At 49.4% G+C, this 17,899-nt stretch overlaps 1 protein-coding gene across 1 annotated transcript; it reads left to right on the plus strand.

Annotated features, from left to right (window-relative positions):
* The first annotated feature begins 8,758 nt into the window (after positions 1–8,758).
* NEUROG3 (neurogenin 3) lies at positions 8,759–11,222 on the plus strand. The gene is given in 4 exon segments (XM_007054684.3): positions 8,759–8,878; positions 10,059–10,161; positions 10,164–10,236; positions 10,505–11,222. Coding segments are annotated over 4 exon segments (1,014 nt in total).
* Positions 11,223–17,899: the final 6,677 nt, after the last annotated feature.

A 17,899-nucleotide genomic window follows, 5' to 3' on the forward strand; every position in this document is an offset into this window, starting at 1 on the left:
GAGTGGAAGCCATTTCTTTTATTATTTTCAGAGGCCAGAAAGAATTGTGAATCTTTTTGAATGACACTTAGAGGCAGGTGAAGAGTTTAACTGCTTATAGGAGTACCAGTTGGAGCCAATTATAACTTGATTGACCTGTTAGGACCTCAAAATGCCTAGAAAAAATTGCTTTGTCCAGGATGGAGATTTTGTTTAGGAAGCTGATAGTTTGATATGTATAGTGATCATTTAGAAATAATGACAAAAGGGGGGCTTACCCACATTTATTCTTATATCAAAATTTAGTTTTCACACCAGGCTGCTAAAGGAAACTGGGGCAGCCAGAAAGTTCACCTGGTGAAAGGCTCCTTTTGCCTGAATCGTATCTGTATATGCCATTTTAATTACAGTTGCTCTTTAAGGGCCCAATTCAGCAAGATACTTAAGCACATGACTAACTTTAAGCAGGTGACTCCAAGTAAATGGAACTACTGGCAGGCTTCAAGTTAGGTGCATGCTTATGTGGGTGGATGAACTGGAGCCTAAGGGCCTGTTCCTCCTCACTTACTGAAAACTGCCCTTACTTTCAATGGGAGTTTGGCTTTAGTAAATTCTTCAAGATTAAGCTAGAAGTTTGTCTTACCATTTAAAAGCATGGCCCTTTGAAAACCCAGAAGGGAAGAGTATTTGATGTAAATATGAACCCCATCACTTTGCCAGGGCTTTCACACAGCAGTACCCCCATTCCCACAAATCTATTCACTAAATATGTACTCTGATTTGGCATTGGATACTGCTGCCATCTGATTCCCATTGACTCCTGTGGCAGAAGGATGGGACCCTTTAACCTGACAGCCCAGTATGTCACACATATTCCATATTCCTTCATGCATGGCTGGGCTGAAATCACTAATGCTACAACTGAGGTGTTAGACCTATTTTGAGGGGAGGGATAGCTCAGTGGTTTGAGCTTTGGCCTGCTTAAACCCAGGGTTGTGAGTTCAATCCTTGAGGGGGCCATTTAGGGATATGGGGCAAAAATTGGGGATTGGTCCTGCTTTGAGCAGGGGGTTGGACTAGATGACCTCCTGAGGTCCCTTCCAACCCTGATATTCTATGATTCTATGGCCACGTTTTGCAGCCAGTTGAGAAAGTGCTGTTTAAAGCCATTGGGGCCTGATCCTGCATTTCACACTCAGTGTCTTCCTTTGAGTTTTTGCCTGGTGGTGACTGCAGGATCCAGCCCATTGTCAATAACTTTGCAACGGTTGAGCCCCATCCTGCAAACCCTTCCTAAGGCAGGCATCAGCGGGGTAGCTGTGTTAATTTGGATCTGTAAAAGTGGCAAAGAGTCCGGTGGCACCTTATAGACTGCCAGACGTATAGTCTGTTAGTCTATAAGGTGCCACAGGACTCTTTGCTGCTTTTCCTAAGGCAGGTTGTCCTTACTCATGCGAACATCCAATGGATTACTCCCCTGAGTAATGATTGCTCCGGGAGTAAGGCTGTGCAGGACTGGGCCCTTTGGTGGCAAGCTGAGACTTTTCAATAGCCCTGGCTCACGAGCTGGGGGTGGGCTGCCTGTTGCTAGCTAACCCACGAGCATGTGTGCAAGTTGCTCAGGAAGACCCCAGAGACCTCATTCTATGTAGACAGGGCTGTTTTCTCTTGAGCTGCCTTTTGGACTCGCCACACAAAAGACACAGTTAAACAGCAGGAAGATTTACTGTGCTAAATGGGACTTGCTGGGGTTTTTAAAACATCCTTTGCTGCTTTTCCTATTCACTGACTTGGAGACTGATTGTTGCACAGCGTTTGAAAGTTAGCTGGGTAATTAATTATTTCCCAGGAAGACCCCAGGAGATGTCTTTAGGTCAGTGTGTGCGCGCCGGGGGGCTGGAGAAGCGCTGGGGAAAGGGCACAGTGGGACACTGTTGAGCCAGATTGCCCACTCTGCGGCGGTCTGATGAGAAAGGGAACGGTCCCCCTTCCCTCCTCATTCCTGATCAATTAAATGGGTAGCCCGGTTGTGGGGCGTTTGCCCCCCGATCTCTGCCCTCGTGTGTTTCATTCTGTCTGGAGGGGAAGGGGTGGCACGTTTCAAGGCCACGGATCCATCCCTGGAGGTGCCTTTTAGAGGCCTATGCTGAACTGGGCTTTAGACAAATAAAACTGGACAAAGGCAAATAAAACTGCTCTGGCTGAACAGTCTCTGGGTTGATTAATTAGGAAACGAGGAAAGTGCATTTAAAGGACAAAAGAATCCATTCGCCAGCTACTGACAGTAAGGACCGGGATATCTGAGGTCCAGTAACCGGGGTCTTATGTTTGATCGCCTCTCCGATACGTAAATCACAACACATGGTCATTTGGAGTGTGTATTTATTTGATTGTACTGGTCTGTGTAGGAAAAGTCTTACTAACTTTTGTGTTCTTCACACTGGCAGGACCCACTCTGAAAAGGCAGGAAGATCAAGGAATGCGTCTGCCCTGCGCAAATAATCCGCACTAACCGGCTTTCCCCAGGTTTCTTCCGGACGCTGCCCTTCCTTCTCCGCGAAACAAATCAGCGGCGGGCACCTCCAGGCATGGGGGTGCCTTGGGGAAGCCCGGTGTTTCGGAAGGTGAGGACTTTCTTTGCACGGTTCCCAGGAACCGGTTCTGGTAACGAGGACTGTGGGGTCTACGTTGAAATGTCAATGTCTCCCTCAAAGGTGTCTTGGGAAACTTACCAGCACGAGGAGGGGGAGACAAACGGGTCCTCTTCCCTTGTTCAGAGTGTTTTACAGACGAGTCCAGTCTGATTCTCAGGCTCCCCGAGGCTCGCTCCAGCCCCTAGAGGTTAATTTCAGAGCCGGCTCGAAAACTTGTTTCTAGAAATTCATTGTCGTAAAGCCTTTCCAATTGGCATCCACTCTCACGCAAGGCCAGGTCTGGGGCCCCCTGGTCTCCACCTCTTCCTTTCCCGCTAACTTCTCTATCCTACGTGTCAAGCCGGACCAGAGCGCTGCCCAAGGGGCAAAGATGCCTCTGAGACCAAAGATACAGGATATTTTTCCTACCGCCCTCCCAGTGATTTGGCTCAGCTTTCCCAGTGGATAGGTCGGAGAAGGGGGCGCATGGAGCGGCTGGGACAAACACAAATTTCCCCAGAGCCCAGACCGCAGAGGTCTTTGTGAGCGTTTTGTCCGAACCATCTTTAAGCCCCTGTTGTAGCGCGGTCACCCCTGCCATGCCCCGAGAGTGAATGCTAAGGGGCTTCCCAGCCTTCAAGCCAACTTGCCCCTGTTGGCTCAGGTCTGGGTGCGCACCCTGGATGCTCGCAGAAGGGAAGATACAGTTCATGGCACGTGCAGAGCTCCGCTTGGTGCAGTTTGGTTTGTTTTTTTCCTCGGGAGAAATATTGTTTGAATTAGCTGCCTTTCACAAAGGGGGGCATATGTGCACCTCGCGCCTGGCATATGTGGCCTTGTGTCCTAACAACACATTTGTGTATGTGTGGGTGAGAGTTGGGGTGGGGGGAGAAACGTACATCTGTTGAACTTGACAATAAAGTCACAAAATAGAGCCGTTGTCAGCAAGATTAGTTGGTCTGTCATCTCAAAAGAGGGCGCAAGGATGCCGGCCACAGGTATTATATTATGGGTAGGTATGTTAGCCAGAGCAGCTGCTCTCTCTGTGTCTGTGGAGTATGCACATATTCGCTAAACATATGTCACCACAAATCACAGTATCTTTTTAATAGGCTTCCACATCCTGGCTGGGGGGGAGGGAGGGGGGAAGGAAGGGAAAGCAGAGCAGTGGGGCTCTGAGACGCCTTCGCTCCCACAACAGGTGGTACGGTGCGCACCGCACCTTTTCACGCATTCAGTGCTGCCCAGCTCCTTCGTTTCCGCTAAAGCGATCTCAAGAGTTTGTTTGTCATTTGCTGAATGGGGGACTCGGGGACGTGTAAATAAAGGCTCTGGCCACTTTTGAGAGCCCCATCGCTTGTCTCCCTTCTTGTGTGTTTCCCCTCCCAAGTGCTCCTCGTGCGCCTTGGGCTCGCCTGTAAAATGGCATATGGTGGCCCTCTCACCTACCCAAAAAGGCTCCCAGAGCGCATGGGGCTGCCCCTTGTGCAGACCGTTTATTTTATTTTATTAAATTGTATTTACATTCGAAGTTTGTGTGCGGGAGAGAGACAAAAACAGGCCAAGTGTTATCTCAACTCCCTTCCTTAAATTAAACAGCACCAGTTGGTCAGAGCAGCCTGCAGGCAAGCCCCAGATTGCAAAACATTCCCAACGCCTGGCAGATGAAAGATGGGATGGAGCTCAACTGGTTACCATATGTTTTCAATAAAATAAGACAAATAGGGCAGGGAGATAGGGATTGCAGTAAACCTGTTATAAAGTAGTATAAAATAGTCCAATGTAAACGACATAAGGGCCCCTCCTGGAAGGGCCATTTAATGCCAGCTCTGTACTGAAGCTGCCCAGACAGGTGTGAGTAGGAACCTAATGCAGTCCCCCCCTAGATTTTTATCACGTTTGTGGTAATATTGTGCTTGTTATGCTAACTATGAGTAAACAGAACCGACCAGTCATTGTGGCAATAGGAGAGAGTTATCAGAAAGTGCCAGTCTGAAGGTGATTTAACAATAAAGTTGCCTTGTTTCCCAGCAGGTGATGGCTGCCCCCAGCCCCATGATTAATGTTTCCCAAAGCACTCCACTTTACAATCTCTTGTAATTATTTATTAAACGAAATCTATTTATTATTATTTTAGCAAACAGTGGTACCAGGTGGGGCTTTCTTTTCCTCTTCAGCTTTTGTTTGAAGGACGTTTGAAGTGGGCAGTCTAAGGGTTGGAAACTCGCTCACCAGATTTTTGTCAACCATTTGCACAAGCACAAAAATCTGCCAGGGCCTTGCTATTCATTTTTCCCTTGTTGCAAATCTAAAAGGGCACACAAAATTCGAGAGGGAAGAAAAGTGTCCCCCCTTCCAGTCCCCCTGAAAAATGAACGAACAAGGCTTTCAGACCCCAAGCAGCCTCCCTTTTTAAAGCAATCACAGGCACTCACCAGATGCACATGCCGTTGGGAGCCTCATGTTAACCCTGCCTCTCTCCTGCGCTTCTGGAGACTGCAGTGCGCAAAGGGGCACCATGTGCCAAGCTGGGGAGGGGGGAGCCCAAAGATCCCTGCTGAAGTGGGCGAGCAGCGAAGGGCCAGAGGACACGTTTCCAGCCCTAGAGAAGGAGCTGTTTCAGCACCACCGCTTTACACATAGATATCCGTTACAGCTCCCAGCTCGAATCCCCACGGCCAAACTTCAGTGATGTCAGGAGTGGTTTTGGTGAAGGAAAGTGAACCTTTAAAGGCTTCCAAACCATATTGTGTGTGCTTTAGAAGCACTCTTGTCTCTTCCCCCCTCTGGTCGATGAGTGGCTTCTGGACATTTAGAAATGTCATATCCTTTAAAATCGAAACCCTGGGAAATTAAACCTGCCCCCGCACAGATAAATCATGCTGCTCAGAATTGCTATTGCGCAAAAACCCCTGGCACGTTTTGCGCACTGAAGTGACTGCTCCTGATCCTTTGCTCTGAGCGAGTTCTTCAGGGGGGAAAAGAGTTTAGGTCTCAGAATTCGTGACATCAGCTTTCCCCGGGGATTCTGTCTGCAGCAGGGCTCCAAACCATTCCCGGTGGGTGCTGGGGAAAGCTCCACTTCTCCCTTGGGAAAGAAAGCACCTGGCTTTGCTCACGGGGCGCCTCCCCACTTCTCCCGGACTGCTCGCAGGGAACAAGCTTCTCAGCAGAGCTCCTTTTCTCTGGGCTCCCCCCAAAGCTAAACACGTTATCTTTTTTGGCCAAAGGACCTAATAGCTCTTTGTTTAGTACAGCTGAGTCTTGAGAGCAAAACCTTATACTCATCTTAAAGGGGAATGTTTTTTTCTCACGCACAGGCTGGAACACCAGCCTCCTGCAATGTAAAGAAAACCAAATTGTCCCACGACTGGGCTAATAGCTGAATGCCGTTGGTTTCCATCCTCACTGCGTGGATCCGGTCTGTTTTCTATTATTTTGGTTTTCTGCCTAATTTTTAGAAGCCTGCATAAGGTTCTAGTCCAGAGCTTTTGTTGTGCTCTCAGCTATTTATAAGGTTAAGCCCTCACCGTCTAGTGGTGTTCCTCCACCTACTGAACTAGTGGTTCATTCAAACTAAATACAGGTATTGACTTACTTTTTCCTCATTCACATCATATATCTCTATATTTTTCCAAGTTAATTGGGTCCTGTTGGAAACCAGGATCACAGCCTGGCATGAAAACCATTCTGTTCTTATAAGGGAGGGGAGTGAGAGCCTGGCCAGAGAGGCCTTCCCTCTCAGATGCTCCTTGAATGAGAGGGGCAGCAGGCCTGCCTAGTAAGACTGTCCTCCTCCCCCAAGTATCTGGTTGTAGAGTAATGGGGGGGGGAAGGGCAGAACCGACTCTGAAGGATGATTCCTTGATTATTGCTGGGCAAGCTGCTCAGATACCACAGTTTGGGGTCTGTATAAGCACTTAGATATAGATACAGAACCTTTCTTTGGGGGTGTGGAATGGCCTAGGGGAGGCCTCCCCATCTTGCTTTTCTTTATGGGGAGTAGGCGAGCACACTCTGGGAGACTCCGCCTGCTTTGCATTCTGCTGCATAAAGGAGGTGAAGGTGAAGGAGTTCACAGGTGGCTGCTGTCCTTTCCTCTCATTCAGTGGAGAGAGGGGAAAGGGGGCCAAAGGGAGCATGTGATTTAGGAGGTCAATTTACATAGTGCGACAAGTGTCTCATGGGCAAGGGGATGTGAACTTGAGGCAGTTATGACGTACTATCTATTTACCTTGGCCAAGGCTAAACATATTAGCCCAGCTCAATACACCTGCCCCATGTAGGCTTCTTAGGATCCTTGTGCTGAATTCACCAAAGAGAAAAGGGGTATATAAAAGACTGTACTGGATGCAAGTGATGAAAGGGTCATCCAAGGCATCTGAGCTTACACACATAGAATCAAGTTGAAGCAAACATGGAAAAACATGAAGAATTTTCTGGGTGCCCCTACATTGGCTCTCTTGCTAGATCTCTCTCTGTTACTACTTATTTACTTTTGTCTTAAGCCTTATTCCATCCAGCTGATAGGTTAATATATATTTGATGGGAAGGTTGAGTATATCAGGAAGTGGGGACCCCACATGAGGAAGTGCCCCTTCACGGAAGGGGACCACATATGGAGTTAGATGTCTCTGAAGGAGAAGTCTGCATAGGCATGGCAGATGTCTCACAGGCAGTCTGCATGAGAGGTATGTCTCTTTCAGGGGCAGTAGATGTATATCCCGGGCATCACGTTACGAGTGTGAATTTCTTGGGAAACAAACCATGGGGAACATACCGGGGGAGCGTACAGGGCGTGATCCTGCAAGCGGAGTCATTGAGAGCTTTGCCATTGATTTCAGTAGGCACAGGATCAAGCCCCAAAAGAGAACAAATACAGCATTATCCTTTTTTTTTAAGACAAGGAGAGGAAAAATAACTGGCAGTAACCTCCCACAAACATCCTCTAGGGCATCCCTTTTTGGAGCACGGGTGTCTTTTAGTTGCGTTGACTGTGCCATAGCTCTTGGGCACCTTTCTAGCAGTTACTCTGAGGCAGGGCCATATGATTCCTTTAGCTTCGAGAAATGAAACGGCCCAATTAAAATGCCTAGATGAATGAGCTTTTATAGTTGTTAACCTCTCCATTTGATAGAGTTTGCCAGTTGGTACCACTTACCATGTCATTTCGATACCATGGCATTTCACCCCAGAGATGGCTGCCTTCCAATGGTGGTGGAAGTTATCCCTACTCCTAATCTGCATATCATCCTGCTGAGTTTGCATGATGTAGTTTAGCTTGTCTAATACCCAAATATAAATGTAAGATATAAGTATTATTGCCAGTAACTATGATTCCACAGAGATATTGAATCCCTACAGTTTAATGTCAGTTGATCTATAGAAATATTTCCCAAAGCTCCCGGACAGTACAGGTGTAGCAAGCGCAGGAATTCTTACTGCTTCAGGCTATGCTTTTTCTTTAAAGTCTCTCATTACCTATTTTCTCAGTGTTGGGGCTCCTTGTTTTATTTTGCTAATATGGCACCTACATTTTATTATATATATATATATATATATATATATATATATATATATATATATATATATATACACACACACACACACACATACATAGAGGCACTTAACTTAAATTTAAACATTTTAAATACCTCTAGACAGTGTTGAACCACGATGTGGATGTTAGGAGTTGCAAGTGGTGCACTTGGTGCAAGTGGAGGGAATTGATGGGAATTCTCTGTGATAAGAATACGCCAGCTAAACTAAAGAGCAAAGTGTATAAAATCGGGATTAGGCCAGCCACGAGGTATGGGTCAGAATGCTGGCCAATGAGGAAGAGAGAATAACAACTACTTCACACTGCCCAAATGAGAATGCTTAGGTGGATGCTGGGCAAGAGGAGAGCTGATAGGCTATGCAATGAAATACTGTGAGCCTGATGCAGGTTGCCCCCATCACAGAAAAGCTGAGGAGTATCTACTGCGATGGCTGTGCCATAGGAGATGCCTAACTGTGATATATGTTGGCCAGAGAGTACAAGAGCTTGTAGTCAGGGGCCAAAGACCATGAGACAGACCTACAAAAAGGTGGTTCAAGACACTGAAATAGGACATGAAGAAGCTTGGTGTCAAGAATGCTTGGTGATGAAGAACACCAAGAACCACCAACCTGGATTGACAGGGCAAGGCAAAGGCAAAGAAGATATACATAGAACATTGTCATTTTGCTCAACATATTTTTTCTTCCTGGAAACTCAATTTCTTGTATGAATCCAAATTTTAAAAAGTGGGTTTCAAGTCTCCATCTGTGGAAACCTCCAGTGTCTCTACCTGCTCCTAAAACAAATTGTGAAGTTGCTTATTATTTTGGGGACTTGTCAGTATAAGGAAATTGTTGCTTAAGTATCTCTGAGATCATGTTTCACCATCTTTAAAATCAGGTGGGTTTACAGGAAAAAGAAAAGTTGGCACTGAGATCATTTAATGGTACCATTTAAAGTACGTTCCGAAGTGATTTACTAAAGAAAAGAAGTGATGTTGTTTGTTGTTCGTCCCACCATGTATTTCCCCGCAACCTCGTAGTTACTGGGCTACACCAGATCAGATATTTCAGATGCCCAATTCTCGGTAGGCGTTGAGCACAACAAGAGCTGTTTTGCCCTTGCCAAACCTGAAAACAAGGGATCAAGCGTGTTTAAGAATTTTGCCCCATTCTTGTGTAGCTTTGAAAGATTGTTGCGAGTGGTTTATTGTTGGTGACGCCTAGAGGGAACCGGAAATCTGAACCAGGGTGCATGGGAACTGCTCGGGATTTTGCTTGACCGCAGGGCTAAGGGGTCCCTCTCCCCCCACCCCCAGAATGGAAGAAATGAATAAACTGTGACCTTGTGAGAAGCTGGCGTAGCTAGTTGGGTTATTTACTTTGGATCATCTCTCCTGGCTGGAGCAGGTGCGGGCAGCACCGCGCATGGGGCACGCCAGTTAATCAGTTATAGTGAAAGAGCAACTGGCTGAAAGACGAGGAGAAGCAACTGAGTTCAGGGGCTAAGTGAGCACCGATCCTGTGTAGAGTGAGCAGCAGCCGTGTCCTGCCACAGCCGGGGGGTGCAGAAACAAATAGTTGCAAAGGAGAGTTTTCCAGCTGAAGGGCGTGTTCTCTGGTGACCCGAGAGCTGCTGAAGCGATCCTTTCAGGACTATCGCCGAGGGAGAATGGGGCTGTAGCCTCCCCCCGTCTTCCTGCTCCTCCTCCCCACGCTGGCCTTTGTTGGGATTCCAGCTGTGCGAGGAGTAGTGAGGGGCTCGCGTGGCTCGGCCCCAAGCCGCCTCTCTGATTGGCCGGTGGCGGGCAGGAATGAGCCAGGCACACTCCACACCGGGCTGATAAGATAAAGCGTGCCAAGGGGGCACACGCTGTATTGATCAGGAAATCCCCATTGTCTCAGGCCGGTATATATAGGAGCTCAAAGGCGGTCGTGTGCCTGACGCAAAGCCTTCACTCTGCTGCACTTGAGAGGAGGCTGCTCCGCATCCCCAAGGGGTCAGAAGACGGGGAACCAATTTGGCTGGGCTCTTGCAACAGTGCAACTCCCACAGCGCCAGCTTCACCCCCAGGGGATCCAGGTAAGCGCCCTCTTCACTCTTTCTGCCAATAGCAGCTGGGAATTATTGCCCACTCGGATCTAAATCTGTATTTTACGAGTACCTGGGCTCTCTCCCCCCACGCCCATAGCCTGCGCAGATCCAGGAGTCCCGGGGGACAGCTGCCTTGTTGCCCTGAATTAGACACAGGATCAGTCCCTAGAGTGTCTGTGTGAACAGGTTTTGTTGTGTAGCGTGCATGGAGCTGAATGGAAACTGACGATTCCCTGTGCGTTGGGTTTCCCTGCAGGATGTCTCCCAAGACCGATTGCTCTCCTGGTGCCCAGGTGAACAGCGAGGGGGATCAGTACTATGGTGTGTCTGACGATGAAGGCTCCGCTTCCTCCCTTGGCACTGGCAGCCTGCCTTCCTCTCCCAACCCTTCCCTGACTCGGCTGCAGGCAGGAGGCTGCCCTGCAGACGAGGGGCCCGGGAGAGCCCCCTCTCCGGAGTGCCCGCAGAAGAAACAGAAGGCCAGAAGGGGACGCACAAAAGCCAAAAGCGAAGTGGTGCTGACGAAGCAGAAGAGGAACCGCAGGATGAAAGCCAACGACAGGGAGAGGAACCGCATGCACAACCTCAACTCCGCCCTGGATGCTCTTCGCAGCGTCCTCCCCACCTTCCCCGACGACGCCAAGCTCACCAAGATTGAGACGCTGAGGTTTGCCCATAACTACATCTGGGCACTGACCGAAACCCTGCGGATGGCCGACCACAGCCTCCTGAGCGTGGGGCAGCAGGAGCTGGCCAGGGAGCCTTTCCGGCAGCCCCCTAGCACCGCTTGCCTGCTGGAGCTGACCAGTCCCGGCAGCATCTCGCCTTGTGAATGGGACTCGCTGTACTCTCCAGTCTCCCAGGCTGGCAGCCTGAGCCCCACTGACTCCCTGGAGGAAGGGCGCTCTTACCAGGCTGCGGACACCGCGGCCTGCCCCAGGCACAGCCCTCATGCCTTCCCAGAGTTTGTCTGAGGCCAGAACTGTGTTTTGGGGATTCCCCCCCCCACCCCTTCTCTTTCTTTCCCTTGACTTGTTTGCAGCTGCAAACACAAAAACGATGCACGGATGGTCAAACCATGCACCTCTTTGGACACGCACTGCCTCCCGACCCCAGGAGAGGAGAATGATCTTGGAAGTGACTCTGAAATCAGCTTTTCTCGCTTTGCCTTAAAAGATAATGGGGATCAACCCAATGGATATGCACTTTCCAGGGCTCCTGCTAGAGCCGGAGCACGTAGGGTGCGTTAGGAACTCTGAATGCTTAGAGAGGGATACTTTTTTTCTTTTTGTAATTGGGGAACCTCTCGCTCACCTATGGGCGGTTTGGGTGTATGTGATCAATATTTCACCGGTTGGTAAGTTTCAGACAAAGTTCTTTTTGATGTAAGATGGTAGCACGTCTTTAAAAATCAAATTTTTGTACTTGGAAATGGTAAATTATATTAATTTTTTCACTGTTGGTATTTATTGATTATATTTCATAACGAATATATATTTTGTACATAAGATTATTTTTGGCACCGGTTTAAATGATTGTACTAAACAGGTTTGGTGGTGTTAATTAAAAAACAAAAAAGGAAAATAAAGCCTGTCTCTTTTAGCGCTGTTATAGTATAATGTCTTTTCAGAAGAATTTTTAGCACACACATTTGGGGGCTACCAACGAATGAATCACCAAGGAGTTGAGCATGCTACTGTCCGTAGAATATTGCTCCAGGGCTCCACTTTAAATGCAGAAACATAGGGATTTACATAATGCCTTTGATCCCTGCCTCCAACTCCTAGTAGTCTCAAAATTTGCGGCCGATATTCTGTCCTGAAGTCGCCCCATCCTACCGCCATATCTCAGCGGACCTCCTCCCACACTAAAAACACATGCAATCAAAGCTTCACACTGAACTCAGACTAAACGTAACAATCCTAGCTGCTTGGCTGCTGTGGGCACTATTGTGTTTACACTTATGAAAACATTCTGGGAGAGTTATGCAGCTGGTATGCACGTTCCTCTCTGCAGTGTAAATCACTCACGGGGCGGCGAGCAGTTTTGAAAGTACCAAGTGCAAGTGCTAAAAAACCGAGATCATCTTGATAATACAATAACCCCATAAGACTCTCGCACTTACTAAAGCCACCACTATACGCCATTTATATATAAAACTCAGTCTAATCTCTTTCTTCTTATCATCTTTCACAAGTAATCCATTTCACTTCCGCTGAAGTTTTCTATTGAATTCAGAGAGAAGATATATGGCACTAATCAAAACCCGGATGGGGGGAACAGCAAACAGACGAATGAAGGAAGGTGTTGTTTAATGCCTGGGGATTTAATCTAATGACACGAGATTAATGAGTTATTGGTGGCTTATTGCAATATTCAGTTGTTTACAGGACGAGAAAAGTGTGCACCTGGAAACGTCAGGCTGAAAGTGTTATAGTCCCGCTGAATGAGAAATTCACAGCAGGAAGGAGGGTTAGGACAGTAATATATTTGGTTACTTTTTTTAAAAGTTGGGTTTTCTGGTGTAGCTGCTTCAACACTTGAGGAGTATTTTCATGAATGAAGGAGTAGATGATTTTTTTTAAAGCAAAATTGCCTCTTTCCCTATAAAATCACTATTTCCTAGTCTTTGGTTAGTTATGAAATGATTTCAATATGTTTTTGATGTTGTTGAACTTCCCCCACTTTTCACGCACAAAGATTTTAAACTAGTCTTCATCTGAACACAACTCATGCATTTGTAAAAAAGAATATTTCATATTTCATCCCCCCAAAGAGATCGAGGTTACTTATACACTATGGGCCAAAGCTTCTTGCCTTACTAGAAGTCCCATTAACTTCAATGGGGATATTTTCATGAATAAGAGTAGCAGGATTTGTCCTAGGAATCGCTTCATCCTTAACTAAGATGCAGCTGGCTCTGGGGTGGAACGTGGTGGGTATTCAACAGGTCACAGTTTCCTCACAATGCCCATCTTGGGACAGAGGATCCATAAATTATGGAATAAGAAGTAGAGAATTGTATAAACAGTTTTGTGGCCTTGTGGGCAGTCGGAATGTGCATTGTATAACCTTTCCCTAGATAAAACCAAAGACACAATTCAGCTTCTCTTCCTTCTGCAGCACAGTTAGACTTCTCGCTGGCTTTTATCCTGCTTGATGTGGAGTGATTGGAAATCATGGCCCAACTCCTGCTTCCTTTACTCTCTCTATCATTGACTTCAGTGGGAGTTCTGCAAAAGGGGAGCAGAATTTGGCCTCATTATTGCAGTTTCAAATGCAGCTGCATCTCATCAGCATTTATACTCAGTATTCTAAGCATCTTTAAAATCCCTGAGGCGATTGCTCTACAGAATTACATGGACTCTTTTCCCCGTGCCATTATCATTGGTTTAGCTGAATAGTTAAAAACGAAATAAAACATCTTTTCATTGCTGCTATCCCATGCTACAAATGTAAGTAACTTTCAGGAGCTGTGTGCAGATGAATGTAGCAAAGCATAGTTATTGCTTATAGTGAGAGTGCACTATAGGTATTTAAAGAGTGCTTTACAAACCATGTATACAGCTCCGTCCTTGCCCCAAGAAATTCCCATCACTCAGCCCAATGCAGTTACACAGCACTGAATAACGCTGAAGGTGGGGAAGCAGCTCTAAGGATCAGTGTGGGCAGGTTTAAAGTTTATCTCTTAAATTAACTAGGTGCAAAATAATAAAACCTGAAACACGCTCCCGGGGACGGAGCCCTGGGGGATTTTGCAGGACCCAGACTCCAGCTCGCTGCCATGTCTTCCGTTCCTTGCAACTGGAAGCACCCTAGCGTTGTCAAGCGACTTTACAAAACCGAGTTGCTAATTACAGTGTAGAGTTTCTCCAATCCCCATGGGTTTTGTCTGGGGCTTAGACTGGTTATAAAATGCTGTCTGAAAACATGAATCTTGTATTTTTTCCCCCTTCCAGGGGTTCAATTTGTAGTTGGTAGATTTATGGCCGCTCTTTATTTCCTCTTCTCCGCAGATTCTCGGAAAGCATTCTCCCCTGCCCCATTGCAATGTGGCCGAGAAACAAAGAGGTGCTGCTGGGCCAAAAGGCTATTGTGATGCTAATTGTTGTCAGCTGAGCCGATTTGCAAGCAGCAAAGAGACGCTATTGAGGCAATTTGTAGAACAAAAGAAATTTGGGTATTGGGAACAAAAACGCACGCACAGCCCCCACAGAAAAGGCAACAGTGAAAAATAACCGCTCGGGCTGGGAGCCTCTTCTCAGCTATTGTCACTGAGCCCCCGCCCATCGGAGCAGCGCTCGCTCTTCACCGGCGCACTGGACAGCCTGGCCCCGGGGCTGTCGGAATGAAGTGTCCTAGGCCACTGCCCTTCCTCTCCTAACTCAGCGCGTGGGGAGAAAAGGGGCCCCCCAAAGTCAGGAGCCGATGCAGCCGTTCCTAGGGCGGAGGCTGATTTGAAGGGTGAAGCCCAGGACGCCCCCTCTTCCCGAGCGAGCCACGCTCCAACCCGGCCCTCGCTGGCCAAGCCCCCCACGGGGCGTGTCCCGCTCTCCGCCCCGCGGCTTGCGGGAGCTCACTCTCTCTCAGGCCGTTTGTAGAGCTGGCCGCCGCTCGGAGGACTGGGGGCAGCGTCCCATGGCCCAGCTGGCACAAGACTCCCCCGGCGTAGCTCTGGGAGCGCCCAGCTTCGGCTCCAGTTGAACTGCAGGGGAGCTTTGCCAGTGGTGTCCACGGGAGGGGAGTTCTCTGTTGAGAAAGGGGCGCAAGGCCCCTGCCCATTTATCGCTCCTGGGCCTTGCAGGGCCCTAGCGCAGTGTGGAGGGCGCTTTAAAGCTGTTTGTCCTCAATTCTTCTAGCTCTTTTCTCCCCTCCCCCCCATTGCGTCTGCTAGTGAGTGCGCGCAGTTCAGGAAGGTCCCGTGTGGGTGAGAGAGGGAGGAGAGAGACGCTGAGGGTGGTAGGATGGGGGTGAGGGGCGGGAGACCGGGGCCTGGGGAGAGGAGGTGGGGAGGGAGAGTGGGGGGGGGTGAGGGGGAGTGGCGTCTGTGGGGCATGGGGGAGGGAGAGTGGGGATGTGGGGTGTGTGAGGGGAAGGGAGAGTGGGGGTGTGGGGGAGACGGGGTGTGGGGGCGGTGAGGGTGTGTATACGAGGGGTGCGGGGTGTATTTACGTGGGGGGGACGTTGGCGTGGGTGAGGAGAGGCGGAGCAGGGCTGTTGTGAGGTGCACTGGAGTGATGAGGGGTGGCGGCTGTGGGGTGTGTCCAGGGGTGAGAGGAAGGGGAGGTGTGGGGTACATGCACGTGGTGCGAGGCGGCGACGGGGTTGCGGGTGTGTATGTGCCAGGTGATGGGGAGGGTGAGGGCCTCTACTAGGCGTCGGCATCTTCTGTTTCATTTAACAGCAGCCAGAAGAGTCCCTCGCATTGACTGCGGGCTTCATCGAGCACCTCCCTCAGGTGCAGGGCCACGCTGCAAGGGCCTGGCCAGCATGTGGCTCGTGCTGGTCCTCAGTACGACCGGGTCCCCTTTGGTTGATTGCTTCACTTCCCGTCTCTTTCCTTCAGACCCTCACAAAGGCTGCGCCCGGCGTGAGGCGCGCGACGCCCTTCCCGCCCCCAGTGCAGCGCCGCTCCGTACGCCGGCCTGGCGCAGACAGGCTGGGCGGGAGGGTCCCCGCGGCGGCGGGGGGCGGGGAGGGGGGAAGCCAGGCCATGCCCAGCCCTCGCTGCCGGCTTCGGGGCGCGTGGAGCAGCTTCGCTCTCCGCGGGGTTCTCTGGCCGCTCGCAGTTTGCCCGGCGGTGCCTGTTGCGCAGCCGCGCGGCTCTCGGTGCAGGGCTGCCTGCGCCGCCCAAGACTGGTGCTTGGAGCAAAACCGGGGGCGGGGGGGGGAAGACACTGGCCATGGTGCTGAAAGCCGGGAGCCGTTCCCGTGACTGGCCGGAGCAGGCAGGGCAGCGGGTGTGCGGGCAGTGGGGGCTGGAGGGGGTGGTGGTTTGGGATTAAGCTGCCAGCCCCTCGTCAGGAGCCTGCTCGCCTTTCAGCTTCCAGGCGAGTCGCCATTTACACGCTCCGCGGGCCAGAGTCAAACCAAGGGCTGCCCTTTCCTTTGAAGAGTTGTTGTTTGTTGAAACGAGTTTATAGAAAGTTTCTGTCACTTGCTTTGAACTCGGTGCTGGAAATGAGTTGGCTCTGGTGGGGCTTCCCCGCCCCTGTGTTAGAGACCTGGGCGCGCACGGGGAGGAATAGTGCCGTGTGATGCTAGGCCCACTGCCGGATCAGAAAAAGTTGTGGGGGCACTGTGGTTTTTAGGGGCGGGGGGAGACTGGCAATCGGTCCCATCCTCTCCTCAACTAGCTACTCAGCCCCAGCAAATGAACTCTTCCCCACCGTGACCCGGCACTGTTTTAGGAGAATATGCATCTGGAAGCACCATCAATCCGCCTTAGCTCCCCTCCCACCTCCCCGGCCTGCACCGGTTGCTAGCACGCAGCTCCCAGCCGCTGCTAGCGTTTGAAGACTTGATTCGGCAACCAGGGACTCAGAGAGCTGGTAGCCGGGGCAGCGATTAGCGCGGCGCTTTGCTGCTCACTGTCTCACTGCAGGGCTGGGGCCTGCTCCAGGCTTGGGTCTGGGGCCTTCCTCTTTCTGTGAGTTCCCCCTCTACTGGCAACCCACAGCGGGGAGCAGCCTGGGACCTCCCTCTTTCATTGGCATTATGGAGTGCAGTGGTGTTGGTCCACTCCTCTGCCTGCACAGTGGATCGGGAAGCCACTAGGAAGGTAATTGGGGCTGGTAGAGGGGAGGGGAGAGAAAGCATGTGTCTAGGTGTGGAGTGGGGTGTTATATGCCTGAATGACAGGTTTCAGAGTAGCAGCCCTGTTAGTCTGTATCCGCAAAAAGAAAAGGAGTACTTGTGGCACCTTAGAGACTAACAAATTTAGTTTATGCTCAAATAAATTTGTTAGTCTCTAAGGTGCCACAAGTACTCCTTTTCATATTCCTGAATGCTACCCATCCCCCACCTCCTTAGTGAAAGGCCTAATAGCATTCCCCCTTCACTCTTTCTGGCTCCTTAGTATTTTAGTTTCCACACTGAGCGTCTTTTGACCCTTCCTCCCCCAGTTCAGCTTGTCTCTGGTATCCGCCTTGTCTAAGACTGTCCCAGTGCCCTTTCAGTATGTGGATCAGGAAAAGAAGGATAAAAAATTATGACACTTACACTCTCAAACAATGGCTTGATCAAAATTGCACTTTTGCAAAAGTCATGGTGTAAAGCTCCATGTTTGAATGAGTGACAGAAGGGGAAAGAGCCCTACAATGCAACAAGTCACAGGTATTAGAGGAGGCCTGGAGGGTGATTGTTTCGTAAACTAGTTGTTTTTCTAGAAAGAGTTCACTTACGTGGGTTTTACTGTGTTGCAGCTCTTTTCTTTGGAGATTTAGGACATCTCTGGTCTTTTAGCCTTGGTTCTGTGCACTGGCAGGGAAATTTACAACCACTGGAGAACTAGTGACCGCTTTAGGGTCTTGAATGCATCTTTTTTCTTTGCCTCCACATTATTAGGTTAATCATTGCTTGAACTGGTTGCTATGGTTTTGGCAAACCTTTGGAGACTTGATAATGAACACTGAAAGACTCCTTTTCCATT

Source organism: Chelonia mydas, chromosome 7 (assembly GCF_015237465.2).
Source record: "Chelonia mydas isolate rCheMyd1 chromosome 7, rCheMyd1.pri.v2, whole genome shotgun sequence".
NCBI lineage: Eukaryota > Metazoa > Chordata > Testudines > Cheloniidae > Chelonia > Chelonia mydas.